This window comes from Topomyia yanbarensis, chromosome 3 (genome assembly GCF_030247195.1).
Source record: "Topomyia yanbarensis strain Yona2022 chromosome 3, ASM3024719v1, whole genome shotgun sequence".
NCBI classification, from domain to species: domain Eukaryota; kingdom Metazoa; phylum Arthropoda; class Insecta; order Diptera; family Culicidae; genus Topomyia; species Topomyia yanbarensis.
In genome coordinates, this window is record NC_080672.1 from 148,012,332 (window position 1) to 148,034,930 (window position 22,599).

Here is a 22,599-nt window from a genome sequence, read left to right on the forward strand (position 1 = left end):
TTTACAAGAAATTATAAGCCAGGGTGTGATTCGTGTACAGCGAATTACACGAAAGGAAGAGGAGAAAAGAGTGAATACGCCAGCGCTTATCTTGACCGTCTGCAAGACCGCATACCCGGAATACATGAAGATCGGTTTGCTTCGCGTCCCTACCCGCCCGTACTTCCCAAACCCGATGCTCTGTTATGGTTGCTTTAAATACGGCCATACGCGTGTTCGCTGTCCTGGCCCACAACGTTGTCCTAATTGCTCTGGAGAACATCAAGGCGAAGAAAAATGTCGAGCAGCCCAGTTCTGCCTAAACTGTAAAGGTGATCACCAACCAACAAGTCGCCAATGTCCAAATTACAAAAAGGAAGTAGAGGTCATAAAAATAAAAATCCGCGACAATTTGACATTCCCGGAAGCGCGCAAACGAGCTGAACAGCAAAATCTAGGAAGTTACGCCCAGGCTGCAGCGCAATCAAGCGAGATCCTGAATAAATTGAAAGAACTGGAGCAGACCATGAAGAAGAAGGACGCGCAGATCGTTAAACTTCTGGCAGAGAACAAACGCAAGGACGAGAAAATAGAGCAAATGATGGCATACATCAAACAGCAGTCCGCCAGCCAAGAAAAACCACAGCACAGTAAAGAACAAAAACCAACGAATCAGACTGCCGGGCCAATAACAAGATCCAGGAACAACTCACCAGCAATAAATACGGATTCAAAACGAGGAAGACCACAGAAACAACACACCCCGTTCAGCAAACCAACGACAACCTCACCGGACAATTTAAGCCCACCGCCAAAAAGAACCGCTGCCACTACCACCAACGAAACGATGGAATATTCAGACGATGAAATTGAGATTACCGAGACGCCTCCTAGCCAGCCTCTTCGATAATTCTCATTTTCATCAACGTTTGGATACCAACGACAACCCACGCACGAATACTGACCATCGGTTTGGAAGAGAGGAAAGTGTAGTACTCCTTCCAACGCAAGCACAGCAGGATGAAGGAACTATCCGGGCCGTCATACCCCAACCCGTTGATAGTGAATTCACCTCTGTGGCCGATAGGAACACTGATTTTACCACTTCAACTAACAAATCTACAAACCAGAGCAACCCGATCGTCATCTACGAGAGAACGAGCATAACTACACAAAGTCTATCCCCAGTGCCGACCGCAGTCGGTGTTCGTGAGCATAATAGTGTTGTTTGTACGACAGCGGTTGGCACTGTGGGGCTGGACCTTCCCCAGGTCAGTTCCGAAGTTGTCAATCCCCTCGCAGGTACTGCTTGTTTTGATGTTCTTTCAGGTTTGAAGGACAACATCGACGATACGCTCCTTCGACATCACCACTTGCTATCGCCCGGAGAAGGCCCATCGAGATCATCACTTCGAGATAGAACAGCTGTAACAACGAAAACTACACAAAGTCTTTCCCCAGTGCCGGTCGCTGTCGGTAGTTCTGGAAGTAATCGTGTAGTAGTTTCGACAGCGGCTGGCACTGTGGGGCTAGACGTCCCACAGGTCAGTCCATCTTCACTCTGTCTCCTAACGAATTCTGTTGCGGCTTCTACCGTTACAGATGCGACCAGCAGTAACCGGTTTGGGGAAGAAGAGAAGAAAGTAGCTTCCCCACTTCATCATGAAGGGATCGACCGGGGGGAAGAGGACTGTCCCTACTTCCCAGATATACAGTCCTCGCAATTCTCCTCCTGGCTTTCCGCCGGCGAAGATACACCGCAACAACAGCTGAAGCATCATAGCACCGATATCCCGGTTGAAATCAGCGCAACCACGTCCCGGTACCAACGAAAAACACCGGCGAGAACCCGCAGACAATCACCTTCGCTATCAACATCGTCTTCGTCAGCGACTTTCACCAATCGAGACAGCAGATGCTTCGCCCTTCAATGGAACATTCGGGGCCTGCGAACCAACATCAGCGAGCTTAAACAGCTGATCTGCGAGTACGGACCGAGCCTGATAGCGCTTCAGGAAACAAAAGTTGACAACCGAGTAGTCGCAGCAGATTTCATCGGCAACAACTACACTCTTTTGCTGAAAACTGGGAGTTGTCGATACTGGCAACAAGGAGTAGGTCTTGTCATTCGGGATGGTGTTCCATTCAAACGAATTGATATCGACGACAGTATACAAGCTATCGCAGTTCGGATCCAACTGCCACAGCAAATGACGGTGGTGTCGATCTACGTCCCTCCCAATACTCAACAGTGTCAAGAACAGCTGGGTGACTTCCTCGAAACGCTTCCACGTCCAGTGCTGGTACTAGGCGACTTTAACGCGCACCATATTTGCTGGGGTTCTACGAAATCTACCGCACTAGGCCACTTCATCGCCGAAAAAACGCTATCGGAACGATTACTCATCCTCAACGACGGATCGCACACTCGGATTGATCCAGCTACCGGTATTACTTCGGCTATTGACCTCTCGATCTGCTCCGAATCGGTGGCTTCGAAATTTGTTTGGCGAACACTTCCGGACACCCACAGCAGTGATCACTTTCCCATTCTCGTATCCATTCCCGGACTGTCGACTATCCCAACGAAAAGACAGAAATGGATTTACGACCAGGCAGATTGGGCAACCTACGAGCGATTGACCGCCAACGCTATTCGACCGGGCGTCGAAATATCAATCGACTGTTTCGTTGACCGGTTGATTAGAGCAGCAAACACCGCGATACCTCGCACTACCGGCAGAGTCGGTCCCAAAGCGGTTCCGTGGTGGTGTCCGGAGGTGAAAGTAGCTATCAAAAATCGGAGAAAAGCACTTAGAGCACTGAAGCGTATGCCAGCAGAGGACCCACGAAAAGCGGATGCACTGAAAAGCTTCCAGGAATCACGGGCAGCAGCAAGAAAGTCTATCCATGACGCCAAGAAAAAATCATGGGAAGACTTCGTTGCGAAGATATCTCCAAGTTCAACTACGTCGGAGATGTGGCAGACAGTGAACACGTTGAGAGGGAAACGCCAACACCGCCCAACTGTCATCAAGCGGTCCGATGGTTACACGGATAAGCCAGAAGAAATAGCTGAAGAACTGGCGCAACACTACAGCGAAAGATCCGCAACCTCCAGCTATTCGTCGTTGTTCCAGAGGGAGAAAGAAAAGGCCGAACGAAACCGCATAAACTTCTCGCCAGATAGCGATGATATTTACAATTCGGACTTCACCCTGAATGAATTGCTGTGGGCACTCGACAGAGGAAGAAGTGGCTCTTCAGGACCGGACTGCATCGGCTATCCAATGCTTCAGCGAGTGCCATTGTCTGTGAAAACTGCCATGTTGGAACTTTTCAACAGAATATGGCGCAGTGGCGTATTCCCACCCTATTGGCGAACCGGAATCATCGTACCAATTCCAAAGCCAAGCTCTGATGACGCGGGTCCAGCTGCATTCCGTCCAATCACGTTAACTAGTTGTATGGCGAAGGTGTTCGAACGAATTGTCAACCGACGGTTAACCACCGAACTAGAGTCGAACGGGCGTCTCGACAAACGACAACATGCCTTCAGATCTGGTCGGGGTACTGACACATACTTTGCGGAGTTGGAGAGGTCATTACCCGACCGTGACGAACACTGTCTGATAGCGTCGCTAGACTTGGCCAAGGCGTATGACACCACCTGGAGATATGGCATCCTACGAACACTGCAGAAATGGCAAATACGTGGAAGGATGATAAACATTGTCAACAGTTTTCTGGCAGAGAGAACGTTCCAGGTCAACGTAGAGGGGCATTTGTCGCCAGCACATACGCTGGAAAACGGTGTGCCGCAGGGCTCAGTGCTCTCTGTGACACTATTTCTCGTGGCTATCCAACCCATCTTCCGCGTGGTTCCGAACTCCGTACAAGTGTTGCTGTACGCCGATGATATTCTGCTTCTTGTGTGGGGGAAGAAAGACCAGTCGCTGCTCCGAAAACTTCAGGCCGCAGTAAAAGCCGTCGATAAATGGTCGAGAAGTGTTGGATTTACGATATCTGCGACGAAATCCAGCATCTTCTATTGCAGCCCTAACGTACGCCGTGAACCCATGCAGGCGATAAAGATAGATGGTGTAGCCGTTCCGACACAAACGCTGCTGAGAACTCTCGGTGTCAATCTCGACCGATCGCTCAATTTTAAAGCACATTGTAAATTGACGAAGAAGACGTGTGAATCCAGGCTGCGTATCTTAAAGATGATCGGTGCCAAGTTGCCCCGTGGTCAACGCACTTCTTTACTGCAAATCGGGTCCGCAATTGTTACCTCGCGACTCCTCTACGGTATGGGACTTGTAAGCAGAGGAGGAGATGCCGTAATCCAAACGCTCGCTCCTACATACAACAGGATGGTAAGGTTTGCATCCGGTGCATACGTCACGAGCCCAATCGTAGCCATTATGGCAGAAGCTGGAACCCTACCATTCGACCTACTTGTTCTTCAAAATATAGCCCGCTTGGCCATCCATACGTTGGGAAAAAGCAAGGACAATGCCGATCTCCCATTGGTACATCGAGCATCCGAACGTCTGACAGAGGTGATCGGAATCCCTCTTCCAGATATTTGCACTCGTACACGTTTAGCTGCACGAAGATGGTACGAACCCAAGCCCCAGATCGTGTGGGACATAAAGAGACGTGTGAAAGCTGGTGACCCCTCGGAAATTGTTCGGCCTGCTTTTCAGGAGCTCCTAGCAGGTCGTTTCAACCGTTCAACTATCGTCTACACGGATGGCTCGAAAGACGACAATGCGGTAGGTGTGGGAGTGTATGGAGAATACTTCCAACAATCGGTTGGTCTTCCATCGTCATGCAGCGTTTTCTCGGCAGAAGCGTTTGCAATCAAAACAGCGCTAGCAACACATAACACGGTCAGTGATTTGGTGGTTATGTCTGACTCGGCCAGTTGCTTATCGGCATTAGAAGCCGGCACATCGCAACACCCGTGGATCCAGCAGATTGAAAACATGCTACGAGGCCGTCCAATCAAGCTGTGCTGGATTCCGGGTCATGCTGGTATCCATGGCAACGAAGAGGCAGACCGCCTCGCTGGAGAAGCCAGGGGTAATGCCCCTTTGCAAATAGCCGTTCCGGGAGCAGACGCGAACAACCGAATGAAAACAGCTATCCGAAATCAATGGTTCCGTCGATGGTCTGCGTCCACTGAAGTAAAACTTCGCGAAGTTAAGTTCGACACAGGGAAGTGGACTGACCGCGAGAATTCGGCCGAACAGCGAGTGCTTACCCGGCTTCGAATAGGGCATACCCGGCTAACACACGACTTTCTTCTAAAGAAAACCTCACCACCAGTGTGCGACTGCTGTGGGATCGTTGTAGATGTCCGCCATGTGATCCTCCACTGCAGAAAGTACGACGACGTCGACATCGAGTCGACTAGTCTGCGAGCGGCTCTGCGCAACGACAGGAAAAATGAGGAGAGTATGGTAAAATTCCTCAAGGAAACTAACTTGTTTAATATGTTGTAACTTGTAATTTGAATTGTAACTGATAACTGACAACCGCATTGAAACATTTTTCAGGTAAAATATTTTTTCTTTCGACACGAATGCACCACTTCTTGGTGTAAAGTGTCGTTAATAAACAACAACAACAACAACAATCATTATCTCATTTTCTGATGTTTTGCGACTTAGTCCGGTCTGACTTAACACCGATCAAGTATACTGAGGAGACAATTTTAGGAACTGATTGGTGGATTGTTGATTACGGTGCATATCATTAGATTTTAATTACCAGTCCAAGGGCCGTCACAGCATTTTGGTTGTATTCCAGACAGCACCCACCCATCTTTTTGTAAAAACAAATGAAACAAAGATGCTTTTATGATCTATTGCTGATTAAGTTGTATCCAGCCATGTATCGTGAGAAGATAGATTATAACGTTATTCCTTTACAACCAAATTCAGATTGTTCTTCAAATTATATCTCCCATGATTTCTGTCTCTTCTTTCCAATTCTTTAGTTTTCACTTTGCGTCTGGCTCTTAGTCCGTGCATAAATAAACTCTCCTGAATTGACTCAAATGATCCTAAAGTCAAGATTCGTCGCCAAAGAATCCGAGATTCCACTTAAAATCAAACATATTGAACTGGGTTCGACCATATGCGATCTTCTTTCAGATCAAAGATAGTCCGCGAAGTATTCTAATATTCCGCAAGACGCAGAAATATTCAGCTGTGCCAGATATATCGAAAGTTCGCCTAGATAAGCTCAAAATTGTGATATTTTGTCTAAAGCTAATAAATGACGTTACTGGCGTTCATGAAGCACTAACACTTTGACATGCCCGCTCACAAAGTTGAGTTATCGATTTGAACTTGGCAAGCGTGAATCTACTGAAGAACGGGATTGGCTGTTTCAATAACCCCAGTGAGCGAAGATTTTTAATGTCAATCGCACCGGGCGAGACTGCTTTGCGTCTTCTTCGACAAGGATCGTTTTCATGATCGGTTGTTTAGCCGCGCGTCATGCATGCATTATTGCACTAATTACAAGCAAATGGGTCTTTGTAACAATATTTTTTACTCTCTTGAAAGGCCGCCTAATATACCAGCAAGAGAAAGCTTTGCCACAAATCCGAAGCAAATAGCACCTGGTCTTAGACAATTGAGAAGAAAAGTTTCCAACGCTTCCAGAAACATCAAAAATCTCATGTGACATGCCAACCAGATATTCAACAACCCACTCCTCCCGGCATCGAGGAGACTTCACTTTTCATGGTACGGCATGCGGTTATCTTCTCGATGATAATTGATCTTTATTTTTAGAGATTTAGGTAGGCTCAACTGAAAAACTGGTCAAGTCTCTCCATGTTTCCCTACTTTACGATCTTGTATGTCCCTTTTTTGCTTATATAGAGCCAACAAGCTTGGATTGTTGTCTTTTTTTTTTTGGTCACAAGATAGAACATGTCATAATCGTGCTATATATCAGCAACCCATCAAAATTTAAAATTCTGAAAACGCCACATTGTAGAGATTTTAAAATTCAGTAACATGCTTGGTAACATGGTATATCTAACTCAGTTTACCCCAAAATGGCGTTTGTCATAAGATAACACAACAGCAACGACACAGCATCTTCACGGCGGACTTTCCAATGTTATCGGAGACTGCTCGCTCTCCTTCTTCGTGGACAACACATCAATGCTGGCGAAAGGTAGAAACACAAGTATTGTAACCAACAAGCTCGAAAATCACCTTGTCATTATAACGAAGTAGTTCAGCGATTGGACGATTAAGATAAATCCCATCAAAACTCAAGTAATCCTATTCACACTGAACGGAGTGTAAACTGATCCAACGAGTCCGTCTACTTGGGACTTATACTTGACTCAAAGCTACTATTTAGATCACATGTAGAAAAGATCCAGCAAAAGCCCGGGGACGGGCATAGCGTAGTTGGTAAATCGATAGCCTTGTACGCATCTCACCTTAGTTCGATTCCCAACCCCGCGCATAGGGTTAGATATTTTTCCAAAAAAGATTTTCCTAGCCCGAAAAGAGACGAATGACCCTAAGGAGAAAACCTCTATAATCAAAATAAAAAATAAATAAAAATTACTTCCAGTACTGTACTACGCATAACCAGCCTGGGAAAATTGCGCCCGCATCTACAAAAATACGGGAAATACGAAGCAAAACACTCAGGTCTTCACCCTCGCCCACCACAGAGAACTACTGAAGTCCATAGAGTGGCAGGGATTCAGCTACTAGAGGACATATTCACCAAGATAAGGTTAAGGTAAATCAAAATAACACTAATGCAGTGAAAAAAAACAAGACTTACTTCAAACAGAAAATCACAAACTAGTAGAAAATCAAAAATTAAATATTTAAAATAATATCGCTTGACATGTATAATGCATAGCAAAGGAAAGAACAACTTAAAAAAACTTTTCAACATCAGTAAAGACGCTGAAGCAACACAGCACAGAAGGCAACTTTACAATAGAAGCATGCCAGAAATCCACCTACTTGCTGTGTGAAAAGATCATCACATACTCTGCGCCATGGTGTGTGAGTTTAAACTTTGGTTACGCAGTGTAGGATTTAAATAAAGTATTCGATTTATACACACGATATATTGCAATGCACTAATTAAAGATAAGTTTCAGCAAGAACTGATATGTTACAAACGTGTATTTGTTTATGGTTGTGTTGTCGAGATTAGTAGGTGGCGGGGGAATTCACAATTCAACGCACATTTTCGGCGGTTTGTGGGTTTGAAGCGTGTAAACGTTTTCCCCTAACGCTGGAATGTTCCTAATCTGTTCGTGCGACAGACAAATAGCACGGAACACTTATGGCACAGATAATTACTGCTTTCACCAAATCTATTATCTATTGGATTTCCGATAAGATAGTGCAAAATATGAAATTATTCATTCATTACAACCAAAGTTATTCGCATTAAAAACCGGGAAACGATCCCAACAGATATTTTTGAAACGGAACCTCTGTTTCAACATTAGAAGTCTTCTACTTCAAAGTTTAATGTGATCATGTTTGCAGCAATTCAACTACACCGAATGTATTCATGTTTCTTAAAATAATAGAAATAAACAATAATCTCATACATGCATTACAATTATAACTTTTTTGCATCAAGTCGTTGTATGTTGGATTTGTTTAAACTAGGGGAAGTTTAGGGGGTTTCCTTATATAAAAATGTCTGAGGAACACAACGAAATTTTCAAATTAAACAATATATAATAAGAGACAAATTGATTGTAAAGTCCTACCGCACCACGACCAAGCAGCAAGATATACATTTAGACGCTTTCGATGGGTTAGGTACGTGAAAATAATTCTTGCATATCAAGCTATTCACTACTACGCACGTTTATTGCATATGTTAACATTTCAAAGCTTTATATTTATTATTTATAAATATTATTTCTCTTCCTGTTCAGCCTCTAACATAGCTTTGAAAGAAAACGGCTGGAATTGATGACCCAAACCTTCGTAGAACTTCGACATGAATTCCACCCTGCAATGAATCAAAACATACGATCATTTAAAATACTTTTTCAATGCAGAATCATTACCAATGGAGACGCAATGTGTGCAAAAAAGCAGACAAGCCTTCCATTCCAACGAGAATACCAATGGTTAACACCGCCCATGGCCAGAAGACTACGTAAATCATGATAGATCCGACGAATCCTTCCGACTTCAGCCCAATATGGAAAACCATAGTATACAGAACCTCAGACAGCTCTGAAAAGAGGAAATAATAAATACACTTAGTGTGACCACCGCTCTTTTATCTGTTTCCATAACTTACGAGCATGTGCCAGCGACAGAGCCCACAGTCGCAAATAAGAAGCCGTGTGTGAGATGGTACTTAGAATGTATTCAATCGTGTGGATCGACTGGTGGATGAAAATTTCACTAATTGGTTCTTCGTCGTGGTCTCCATGGCCTCCGGAAGCTATATGGTTAGCACCGACGGGTTTATTCTTACGAGTTGACATAATATAAAAAGGTTTTGCCAATAACAACCATGGAATACAGAGCAGTGCAATAAAAATAAACACCATTTGTAGATCTTTCTGTCCCTCGAACATGAACTCTTTGCAACCGTCGAGCGGTTTCTGTTCCTTAAATAGCATCATATTAATGAACATAATCAACACGGATGGGGCACATCCTGGTTTCAACGCATCATCTTCTGTAACGGCGGTATACTGAACCCACTTGAAGAACATCATGAAGCACATGTACAGGAACAACAGCAAAAGGAATAGTAGCTGCGGTATGAACTCCAGCAGAATATTAATCGGCTTTCTGAAGTGAACATGATTCACGACACTCATGCAAACACCGAAGATCATATGTACCACACCGAAAATAATCGATAGCTTCATCTTAAGGGAATTCAAGAAAATGATTTTGTTCGAAGCAAGCATCCAAAGAGGATCAAGGCCGTACCAGTAAACCGTCTCTGAGTAATCTTCACTAGGGTTCATTTGTAGTTCTACGTTCGTCATAACAGTGGATGTATTATAATTCACTGTCCACGATGATCCGAAGATGTTCATGGTCTTTGAGAAGACATCATTGTAAACGAAACCGGTGTACATTGAAAAGCAACCCATTAGCAAAATGATATATCGACCACCGAAGAATAGCTGCCAAATTTCATCCTTATTTTTATTAAGGCTTTCTTCCCACAACACCATCCAGAGACCAAGCAGAAATAGAATCAATCCGTGACCCAAGTCACCGAACATAATAGCGAACAAGAATGGGAACGTTATAATGGTGTACAAACCCGGATTGCATTCGCGGTACGAAGCAATGCCATACGACTCGATTAAATTCTGGAATCCCTGTGTGAATTTGTTGGTACGATTAAAGGTAGGTGGATCTTCATGGGTTGAAATGACATTCAGAAATGATGGCACCGTACTTCCCACCGCCGATGACCCGCTAATCAAAGCATTCTTTACATTCTGTAGATTGGCGGTTGGAACCCAAGCTTCACCAAACAGGCACTTCTTAGAGACATCCACGTTAAACATATTCAAAGTATGATAGATCGCTTTAACCTTTTTCGCGATGATCTCCCACTTAGGAACCTCTTTGGCAACGCTTAGAAGCACTCGCTGACGCTGATCCTTGGTCTGGTTGATAACCATATTGAGGTCCTCAATGCGGATGCGAACACCTTGTAGCATTTCTGCACGTTCGGTGTACTCATTTGGGCACGGGTAAAGTGAAGCATGATAGCTGTAGAGAAAAATATGAAATGATGTGACGAAACGTTCGAAAGATAGACTCAATAAATGCTGCATCTATACATACCCACTGCAAACCTTCTTGACGCGAGACTTTAGCTGTTCACCTTGGAAGAAGGCAACAAAAACAATCTTGTGTACTTCATCGCCCTGAAATAGAAAAAAATGTTCTCGTAGAAATCTTCATACCACAGTAAGACAAAGATGAATGGTGTGCGAATGAAGTCTTGTAGCCACTAATTTAGATTTGGCTTCATTTGAATGACAAATGTTGATGAAAGGTCTCAAACCAAAAAATAAAATTCACGGAACTTAAAGTAGAATTATATTCTAATTATGCTTGATTTTTTTAGAATCTGGATGCACAGTCAATTGTGAATTAATATTTTTTGAAATGAAAAATGCTTCACTCGACTATATGAGGCTGGGGCTAGGCGTAATACAAAAAATTGAAGTTCGACTTGCATCACAAAAATGTGACTTAGTTTTAAGCGACCAGTTTACAAATATTAGGGTCACTGCTCAACTATTTAAAGCATATTTTATACTTTTAAAATTTTGTAGTTTTGAAAAAAGAAACTGATGAAAAATATCAAAAATTGTACTTTTACTAAGTTTTAATGGCTCTGCCGCTCTTATAATTCTTTTCCATTTGGATCTCCAGAAAAAACAAGAAAATGCTGAAAATTGTGTAAGACAGTTCATGAGCACTTCAACAGGCATGAATTTGATATTTTACCCAAAATCGGCCCATTTTTCAAAAAATCAAAAGTCGTCACCAGTAGGGAGAGTTTTAGTAAATTCAAAATTAAATTCCGAAGAAGAAAGTGGTCTTAATACCATAACCTTTCATTTACGAAGTGAGCCCGATGACTTTTTCAACATAATGGCATTTTGAGACACCCTCTACTCTACAGTTTTCACGACCCTTCGTATGGCGTCCACAGAGGATCTACCTACCCATAAGCCAAACTTCATACTGGCTAAACCATTCTATCCCTCCGTGTACGTTGTAAGCCTGTTAAGGATTACTCTTTCAAGTACCTTGCAGACTATATTCATATCAACATAACATGTATGCTGAAGGATCTGCAGTGTGCTTGCCTGGTTTCGGCAAAAACACCAGCTTTTGTCGCTTCCAGATGTCGGGGAAGTTACCATCATCGATACACGTTTACAACGTGGTGATAAACAATCCGGGTTCATTAGGATTGCTGTTTACAGAGCCACGTTGGGGATACCGTCTGGTCCCGGGGCCTTCATAGTTCTCAAGGCTTTTGCCACCGCTATCAGCTCTTCGTTGGTTACTCGAATATCTTATTCGTGCTCATACTGAACCCCGTACAGCGTGAGCGACCAGACCACCGGTTCTTGCTATGGAAATAGCGCTTCCATATCTCTCCAAGCACCTATCCGGTAGTATTGCCAGTTGCCATGGCAACTTGAATAAGTGTTGCGATAAAGCTCCTCTAGGCAGGTTTTTCTTACTGAGCTTCTTTCCTTGTTAAGTGCGGCTCTTGCCGCCTGATATGCTGGTTTTAGAGCTGCTCTTTCAGCGACTACGTGCTCCTTCGTGCTTGCACGTAAATCAGCAATAGTTGAATTCCACCAGAAGGCTGGGCGGCGACTGTAGCTTGGTTTACTCTCTCTTTGAAATATTGTATTGCACGCTCTTACTAATGCCGTTATCATCTGATCGGAAGCACAGGTAATTGCACACAAGCCTCAATGCTTCAACGAAAACTCTCTTGTCGAACTTCGTTGTTTTCCACCTCCGCTCATTTGATTGAGTCACACGCATTTCCGACAGTCCATTGCTTCCAATAGTGTACGGGAACCTTTGGTGGTCACTGTGGGAGTACTCCTCGCACACTTCCCTTCAAACTTTCCTCCTATCCGGGGCTGCAGAAGGCAACGTCAATAACTAATTATCGACCTTCCTGTAGTTACTTCGGCTGTAGTTACTAGTTGTACCATCGTTGGCAGCACATACAAAGGCAAAGGCCTCGAGCAGACTACTCTCTTTTGGGTTGGTGAAGCGGCAGCCACATTCTACTACCCAAGCGTTGAAATCGCCGGCTAGGACGACTGGTCTTCGATCGATAATCTCTTCTGTCAGCTTATCGAGTATTTCTATGATTCGATCAACAGTCCACCGCTGAGGTACGTAGCAACTGCAGAAAAAGATTCCATAGATTTTAACAATAACAAAGCTTTCATCTGCACGATAAACAATTTCCTGAAATGGATATCTTCCCGTCGTCTAAATTGCACATTGTGTATAATTTGCTCCTGTCAGGTCCACTGCAGTTTTTAGCCAGGTGGCCGAACTCTTGATACTTGAAGAACTCTTTCGGTCGCTGAGAGACACTCAGTAAACTTACCTACTAGCTAACTTTGATCTAATGAATAGATTGCGAACTAATGATAGATAGCAATTCAATTAGTTTGTGTCTTTTCGCACTACTAGCAGAGGACATTTTTTTATTTCCGATGTTTGGAAAGGGACATACAAAAGACCGATTCTTAAACATCCGAACGAAGCTCGTTCAGGATTGCTTTCTGATATTTCCATGTAAGGAACCAAAACCTTGTCGGAATTGTGATTTCAGCTCAATTTTGCTGTTTGATGTGTCCTTTAGTAAGCCAAATGGCCCTTATTAGCGCTATCAATTAATAAGTTTTGCATCATTTGGATATGATGGTGGTTGTTGGTTTTTGTCATAAAAAAATCATTAAATTTTCACGAATATTTGTAAAAAACAAAGGGCATTGCGGGGGAGATACCGCATGTGCGGGTGAGACGCCGTACCGTGCTCACAAACTGAAAATTGGTGTACAAAAGTATTTTTTAGCTCTCGTTGATGTTTTTACATTTCTTATAAAAGAAATGTATAGAATTCGCTCAAACTTTCAAGAATTTTTCCGGGGCCCGGAGGGCCGAGTCTTATATACCAATCGACTCAGCTCGACGATTTGGGACAATGTCTGTGTGTGTCTGTGTGTGTGTATGTAACGGACAAATTCTCATTCGTGTTTCTCAGCAATGGCTGAACCGATCTTATCCAAACCAATTTTAAATGAAAGAACTAAAAAACAGTATAAACGCTATTAATTTGTTTTTTTTTTGCGATTGGGTGTGCAGGTGAGTTTCTTGAAGTTTGATTATACCTATAAATCGGCTAGCACCAACACTTTTCTTAAGGGGGTACTACCATTTCTGAAAACATTTTTTATTCGACATTTTGAAAATATTTTTTTTCTTTCATTATCTTGTGCAACGGTTAAGTTTGAGTAACTTAATTAGGGGTACTATTTATCTATATGTTTGTTCGAGCTATAAACACATATTCGTAGGGGTTCCTTAGAAGCAGTTTTTGGCTGTTTCTCCCAACAATGAATTTATATAAGTTAGGTTTTTTCTTGAAGGATTCATTTTGAAAAAGCATCAATTCGTTGAAATTTTTGTTTTTATCCCAATATTGACATCACTACAAATCAATGCGTTCACGAAAATTGGTGCCTGAAACTTTAAATAATAAACTGAAGTAACTAATACTTAGATATATATCGCCCGTTTAACTATATAGATAAATAGACTCTTAATCCTATATATCACTGTATTAAGTCCGTTAGTTTGTGGATGATATATCCACAATCCATTATTAAGAACCTATACCTAACGCAAATTTTCATTTAATGACATTCAGATGTGATAAGTATACTTTTTTGCTATGGATCCTCCCCCATCATGAGCGGTATCTCACCAGCAATTTTGATGCGGCATCTATCCCAATTGTAGGGGAGAGATAATACAATGCCTTCTAAAGGTCCCATTTATTCAACCGATATATGATTTACCAAAAAAGGAACAATTTAAAAAAAACGAAACTTTAACGCACACAAAATCATTAAAAAGAAATTCGTGAGTAAATAATAAGGATTATTTTACATCTCCAGTGTTATAATTTATCGAAAGACAACCTCACGATACCATATTACCGTATAAAAGTGACCCCATATACGAGATATAGAGAGTGTGGCATCTTTACTGACGCGGAATTTCTCCCGAAATTACCCTATCACGAAAATTGCATTTTCTAACATCGATTTTTTAAGCTGACTGATGAAGAGACCTTAACCCCCTCATCAGTCAGCTTCCAAAAATCTTTTTCGTTCAATTGTTAAAATTATTATCAGAGAATATCTTAAAAAGTTTTAGAGTAGAGCTGAATAATGTCTCATGCCTGTAAGTTTCCTTTAATTTGATTATTTTGCTTCTATAAACATATAAGCTCATTTTATGAAAACCTTGTTTTTCAAAATTTCGTGCAGGATAACAAAAAAAATTATAAATGCTCTGTACACAAGTAAAACACTGATTTTTACATAATTTAATTGTGCACAGACTAAACTAAAACAAATACATTCAAACATGTCATTTTACAATGTTATTAACGCACTTACTGCTATAAAGGGTGGTTCGGTTGTGGGTTATTCATACACGCACCTCCGCATGATAAAATAAGTTAACCGAACGACAACATTGAGCCTATGCTAATTAGGCTGATTAAATATTACACTCCTTCTGGATCTGCCGCTAGTTTCAAGTGTTTCAGCGTCGACACATAGCATCTCAGATTCGTAGCTGTCGATCCATTGTATGTATGTGCAAATCGTACTGAAGATGTAATATACATTTCCACCATTATATTGAACATAACCAGCCATGAAATCATAGTTTGGACAGAGAAAGGCACAATTGCACCACTAGGTGGATTGAAACATGTTTTTCAGGTAAAAAATACTGGCTGAATCTTGCACGGAATTTGAATTGTCCACGGCGAGATGCTGCTCGAGATATTTTATAAATCCGCAATTTTTATCTATTTTGACATTCAAACAACTTTTTTGTTGAATGGATGTTCAAAAATACGCAAAAGATAATATGTTTCTCTTGTTGTTTTCATGTTTAAGAAACATCCTTAAAAACACCACTGATAAGGAGGAGGTTCCCATGATTGCATTTATAGGCACATTAAGTTATTATGTTCTATTGTTGCCCGTTTGTTAAAGTTATAAAACGATGATTCCCGGTCAATCTAGGATGCTCTCGAATAGGAATATCTCTGGATTTTTATAGTTAGCTATCGATAAAAGGGTCAGATATTGATGGTATCACTTGGCTTCACATGCACTTCCACTACGAAAATGGAGGACATTGGATTCCATTCCCGATTTCGTCAAGTTCGTTCTCAGTATGAAAATTTTCTTAATTTGTTGTTTGCGGAACACTAAAAATTTGAAGCAAAAGCTTTGTCTGCAAATGTAACCAGTCTGTATTTTCGAACAAGGTTTGGCCATCTTTCAATATACGCGTATCTTAAATCGTAAATCGTTGAGCTCGCACCGTTGTGGGGTTTAATCTGGGACGATCATCTTCATCAGCTTTCGAATCCCCGACGTGAGAGTAATAGAGAAATAGAATGATTATATTAGTTTAAACGATTCTCAACTATTACAGGCACATCACCATTTTGCGTTGCGTTGCGCAGCACTTGATACATAGGCACATAATTATTCATCATAAAGACAATACGTCGTTAATACTTTTTATCAATGTCATCATCATCACCATCATCATCATCATCATCATCATCATCAACATCATCATTATCACCATCTTCATCATCACCATCATCTTCATCGTCACACACTTACCGAGCGCGGGTCCGTCAGCGGCTTATCAATCGGTGCCTGACGTAGAAAAACGTTACCACGTGATACGCGCCAAAGCATCCGTTCAAAGCCAATGATGCGCTCACGTGGGATCACTCCGGCCACGAAACCCAGCGGTTTATTCTCATTATTCGGATCGCCGCCGGTGCCCTCCAGATTCTGCACTGCTGATTTATCAGAGAAAAATCCCTGCAAAGAAATTATATGAATTTTGCTTATTTAGTAACAAAGAAAAAAGAACGTGTTGTACTTGAGTTTTTTCTAGCACACTTTTCAACTCGATAAGTTCCATATAGTTTTGCAGCAGTGCATTGCTATTCTCCGATAATTCCATGATCTCGTTTTCGGTCTTCTCCAGAGCGGCTTCGAGATCGATAATTTCACGCGAATTCGGAGTTCTTGGGATATTTTCCGAGAGATCCGGAGTGGTGACCTCGTCCTTAGTTAATTCCCGACGGATATAATTGATTTTTCGTTCCATCTCCTCGCATCTTCTAATTTCGCTGGTGTACTTCCGTTGGAACACATTAATATCCGCATTAAGCTGAAAACATCATATTTTAAGAATCGTTCTGATACGCGTCTTAGCTATTCGCCTACATCCCGAAACTGGACAATGCCTAGTTCTCCCAGCTCAGCTAGCGACGGATAAGCTGCTTCAGGTTGGATAAGCAGCTGGACAAGGTCCATCTGCTCACTCCTAAACATGGCTCCCATGATTGGATCCGCCTCAGAACACCACTAGCCGACTGTGAAGCTAATCGCACTACCTAAGTTCAGCGTTCAAGTAGTCTCCTACCGCAGCAAGTTATCGAGACAAACTGAACGGTGCCTCGCAAAGTAATTATAATCGTCAGCTCCTCCGACTGATGTTTTATCATTTCATCTTTTCAGTTTCAAATGGCACTTGGCAATGATAAATGGGGCTTATCATGTGGACATACACTGACGGTAAACGGTAGGTAGAGTGGGCTCGTATATGCAGTTCGCCTATGGGCGTAGCAGAGTGTGAAAGATAACGTCTACCGATCACGGGACCTCCAGGGGCAGGTTCCCGAGCAGAAAAGACTATCTCCAGAATACTAAATTCAGGTATTCCATACCAACAACTAAATACCATAATATGACGTTAAAAACCTCTACATGATAGATAAAATACCAAAAATAATAACTCATACATGTTTTGTGAATAACTTGATAACGAATTATGCTATTATGATACCTGAATAATACTAAAACATTTTTCAACTTTCCAGTAACAAAATTTACTGCCACAGAACATATCACAGTAAAGTATTGATTAAGTATTTCAAATAAATCACTAGAATACATAGATAGTACTAAAATAAAGTATTATACTCCATTGAGGTGTTGAACATGTATTTGAGAAACATATAACATCAACTATTAATAACAAGTTTTGAAATGATACTAGAAAATAGTATGCCCGGATTATTGGCCAACTACTTCCACTTGGTCGGGTTACGCAGCGCAGAACTCCGTTGTTTTGACCGATGAGTGCACCGATCATTATTTTTCGTGCCGAACACTTTTGCATTGTCTGTGGATAGCGCAACCGGTCACTCTCGTTATGCTACCGAAACGCCGCATTTTTTGTATTGTTGGAATATGTCAACAACGATTGTGAAGTCCAATATCGACAAAGCGTTTAATCTACTATTGCATTAAAATTGACTGATTGCTCTTATCTGAGAATCTGATAGATACATAAGTTAAGCAAAGCTTTAATACAGGTGTAGATTTGAATGCGTTACCGTTTATCAGTAGGCATATTGTTTTGGATTACGTCAATCATTTTATTGTGTTGGCTCACATGGTTACGGCGCGGCGTTCGCTTATTATTCTAGAAACTAGTCACTTTAATCTTCGCTTAATTATATTTCGATGATCGCAACGGTTATACTGTGTTCTAAGGCTCGATGTCAGATGACTATGTAAACAAATTAAGAAAACCTTGTTGTGTAACTGTGCCTTTCTCAATCATAAGCACTAGCGTGCGCACGGGTGGCAAGAGGGGTCAATAGCCCACCGCAATGTTCTGTTTTTTTTTGAATTAATAAAAATGATTATAATGTTGAAGACATACGAGAAACATGTGTAATTCACTTACTGCATATCTCATTTTGTTCAAGCAAGCCACGTGAACGAATCGATAAAATCAACAATCGGTACAAGCCCTTTGAAATCTGGAATCTCCTTTGATAACAGGATGAGGTTGCTGAGCGGAAGCGTTAACTGCGGTATCAGGAATCAGGAAATAGAATATATTGGCTCAAATGGCATGTTCCCCGTATGTAGTCGGGGATTTGTACCTTGCCGTGTCATCTACACATTTCCTGCACGGAAGGAAAGAAGGAGAAGGGAGGAAGTAGAATTGGAAGAGTGGGAAAAATAACAGGACACAAACAAACACCAAGTAAGTTAAACTAGTCCAAACCGCCAGTGAGTAAGCCTATAGCTATTTAATGCATCGGATAAGAAGCTTTAGTAAGTCTCTGAGTTTCAGTCGTCTAAACGCTATGTAAGGACGGCCGAAAACTACACATCTCAAATGCGCTACTGCTGGGCAATTGCATATCATATGATATGAAGTTCCGTAGTCGGATTCACAAGGATCACATTAAAATGATTTAGCGCGCTAAATAGTTGCTATGTGATAATTGAGTTTGGAGATATTTTCATTATTTTCTTTTAAGTAGTTATATTGAGATGATGTCTTATGCAAATTTATAGTTCTTTCTCTTGCGAACAACTTTGTGAAGGCACCAAGTGTCTATCTTGTATGACTTAAAAGTTATAGCGTGTTATTTATTGTTTAATATAGTTATAATCTGTTTTAACATACCAACCGAATTTTATTTCGATAAAACGGAAAAGGATGCTATAAGGACAAATTTTGTACTTTATCTTCTGTCTACCATCGGTAGAAATAAACACCAAATAGTTTCAAGTTGTCTGATTGTGTCTTGATCACTTATCAATGTGCCTTCTTTCATTTGCCAGTACCTGCTGACAGCTAATTTTATAACTTATGACCCTTTGATTGATCTAGAACATATCTCGGAAAACGAGAAGCGAAATAAATTACTTCAAGTTAGTCGAAACAAACTCATTAAAATCTCGTTCACAAGAAACTTCTTCGAATACAGCCTACTTGAGGAATATTTTCTATTGCATCAAACTACACCAACTGCATCATTTTTGGTAGTTTGTTAAACTAATAATTTAACGGTTTCTTTCAAAATGTGGCGAATCTTCTCCCATTCGTTCATTTGTAGTTTATGTTAAAAAGTGTCCTCAATTGATAGGTACGCTTGATGATGATGATGGTCCCACCTCATACCCCTACAAAGGTTGAGCTGAACGATTTATCTAATAGATAGTTGATATTTTTACACATGATTAAACCAGTGAATAAAACAAATACGGACTGGTTAACTGTTCAGACATATATTTTCCTTCAAAAGACCGCTACCAAATAGGCTTCAAATATTTCGCAAACAACCAGAGACCATCAAGCAAATTTCCATCCCGAGAAGATGCTTGATGGAATCGGGAATTGAACTCAATTGTAGTATGTGTTATCAAAAACATCGCGAAACATCATGTTGTAAATATTCTCAATATAACATCCGATGATAAGTGTTATAAGGAATGTCTCATCACACTGTTATGTGGATTAACCTCGTTTTTATGTGTAAAAATCTCTGAGGGGAAAGGTAGGGCAAATCAGACCTAGTAAATGGTTTTGGCTGTAAAATGCTCGGATCAAGTCATTATATATGGGTCCATGCGAAGTGATCAAGGCACGTGTAATCGAGGTCTCCACGGATTTGAACAAAATTTAGAGAAATTGTTCATCTAGGGCCAATATATAAAAACCCAAATTTTTGTGACAATTGAACCACCCCTCGGGTCATGGGAGCACCCCCCGTTTTGGCAAATTGCCAAAACCCTTGATTTTCTTTTGATCATATCTCCGGTTCTATTTACTCTAGAATCAAATCATAAGATGGCTTTTGAAGAAAATTGTTCAAGTAGTCTATAAAAAATATTATTTTTTACCGACAGTGTTGCCAACTATACAATTTTTTCAGTTAAATATTAAAAGTTAATTTTTCTCTCAATACGTATATTTTAATTTTGAAAATTTTAATGCCATCGCGTTCCTCAGACATTTTTACATAAAAAACACTTATCATCCCAATATAATATGAGCGCATCCTGAGATACACCGTTTTGAAGAGAAAAAATCGGAATTTCCCATATAAAACCGCAAGCGCGCAACACTAAAAAACCAACTTGAGTATTCTGTGCTCGAATATAATTTTTCGTGAAGTAGACGAGAAATGATGAAAAACTACGTATTTGGTTTGCTTCTAGCAGATCAGGGTCGATTTTTGTGACAGTTTGAAGATTTTCTCAATTTTGGCCAATTAAAATGGATTTTTATATGAGAAAATCGGAGTTTTTCCCTTCAAAACGGTATATCTCAGGATGCGCTCATATTATATTGGGACGATAAGTGTTTTTTATGTAAAAATGTCTGAGAAACGCGATGGCATTAAAATTTTCAAAATTAAAATATACGTATTGAGAGAAAAATTAACTTTTAATATTTAACTGAAAAAATTGCATAGTTGGCAACACTGTCGGCAAAAAATAATATTTTTTATGACTCCTTGAACAATTTTCTTCAAAAGCCATTTTGTGGTTTGATTCTAGAGTAAATAGAACCGGAGATCTGAAGCATGGGAAAAATCGCATCGTGAACCGATCGTTCGCGCTTCGCAAGCAAGCTTTCTTCAGTTGTGATGCATTCTGTTAGCTTCGAAAATGATACCTAGCAACCTGTCGTTACGGACACATGCGATTCAAAGCTATAACAACCAACGAAGAAGCACATCAGTTGTGTTTTAATTCTTTCCTTCCCCAACGCGGATGGCTTCGTTCGCGAAGCTCTTCTCGAGCGGTTCGCGGTTTGCATAGGATTTTCATTATACAGTTTTATTTCATTTTCATATTTGCACAATATAATTAATACTTGGAAAACCATATACCGTTTTAAAACTAGCTGATAATCAATGGTTTTAAAAATTTGCAACAATGCACTGCTAACAAATAGGCCGCAAGGAACTTCAGTTGATCAAATTGCTAGTAGTGTATCACAAAACTACCCATAACGCGATCTGTCAGCAAATATCCAGTGCAAAAATAGGTACTATGTTTTAATCATGCATGAAGAAACCTTTGTGAGCTTCGCGAAGCTACGTGACAAACATTCACGAGCGAAGAATTGACGCCGCTCTTAATTTTTTTAAGCTTCACTTTTGATTCGCAGTTTGCCCATCTAGTGACCTGCTCTGAAGTTATTAGACTTCTCCCTTCGTGCGTTGATTATGGTTAATTGGTGAGCACAAAATTTTGACTACTTTGTGATCCACAGTAAGCAACAGTCGCGCGAGTGAACGAATTTTCCCATGCCTCTGTGTTACTATTTACAGTACAAATGTAGTCATCATATATTTTTATTTTTGGAATTCACTCCAAAGTAAAACTTTGTGTATCTCGTCAATGCAGGGGATATTTACTTCGGCCAATCGGCTGACGAATTTATAAAAATATGCTTATGAATATGGAATACGCGTCAAAGTAAAATGCCGGGGTATTGAGACTGAAATATATTGGCAATTGTCGGTTAATATACAATCTATTGAAAAGACATTCAGTACGAACCTTTGATATAATTGAATCTCCATTTTCTGGAATGTAACCGCCAATTTACCCCGGGGCCGGGGTAAATTGGCGGGAATTCCGCGTCACACATTTTTGTCTATAAAAACAAAGAAAATGCAACAAATTTTTGATAAAATTCAGGGATGTTGGCTACAGCCGCATGTTCTATTTTGCAAGATCTATGTACATCAAAGCGGTATAAATGAAAACTGAAAACACCGCAAACTAGCAACGGTCTCCCCTATACTTTTTTGTGTAAAGTGAGTCTGCGTCTACTTTCGTGGTAGTCGCACGTATCCCACGTGCTAAGTGAAATAAGAATTTCCACAATT

The 22,599-nt window shown here is 40.9% G+C and overlaps 2 protein-coding genes across 2 annotated transcripts in view; one reads left to right on the plus strand and one right to left on the minus strand.

The window, feature by feature from the left end:
* Positions 1-22,599, plus strand: part of LOC131688935 (uncharacterized) — a 463,009-nt gene that overhangs the window by 341,983 nt on the left and 98,427 nt on the right. The gene's annotated exons all lie outside the window — the stretch shown is intronic.
* On the minus strand, positions 8,837-17,380 carry LOC131688936 (V-type proton ATPase 116 kDa subunit a 1-like). Its single transcript, XM_058973571.1, has 7 exons — positions 17,111-17,380; positions 16,761-17,054; positions 16,493-16,699; positions 10,839-10,921; positions 9,316-10,763; positions 9,077-9,248; positions 8,837-9,018 (listed from the first exon to the last, which is right to left on the minus strand). The coding sequence occupies exons 1-7, from the start codon at positions 17,225-17,227 to the stop codon at positions 8,922-8,924; spliced, it is 2,418 nt and encodes an 805-aa protein (XP_058829554.1). The 5' UTR covers positions 17,228-17,380; the 3' UTR covers positions 8,837-8,921.

Excerpts from the sequence above, each read along its gene's own strand:
- LOC131688936 (XM_058973571.1), bottom strand. The coding sequence starts at position 17,227 with ATGGGAGCCATGTTTAGGAGTGAGCAGATGGACCTTGTCCAGCTGCTT. Across the intron at positions 17,055-17,110 it reads GCATTGTCCAGTTTCGGGAT|CTTAATGCGGATATTAATGT; the intron begins GTAGGCGAATAG and ends TGATGTTTTCAG. Across the intron at positions 9,019-9,076 it reads CACACATTGCGTCTCCATTG|GGTGGAATTCATGTCGAAGT; the intron begins GTAATGATTCTG and ends GATTCATTGCAG.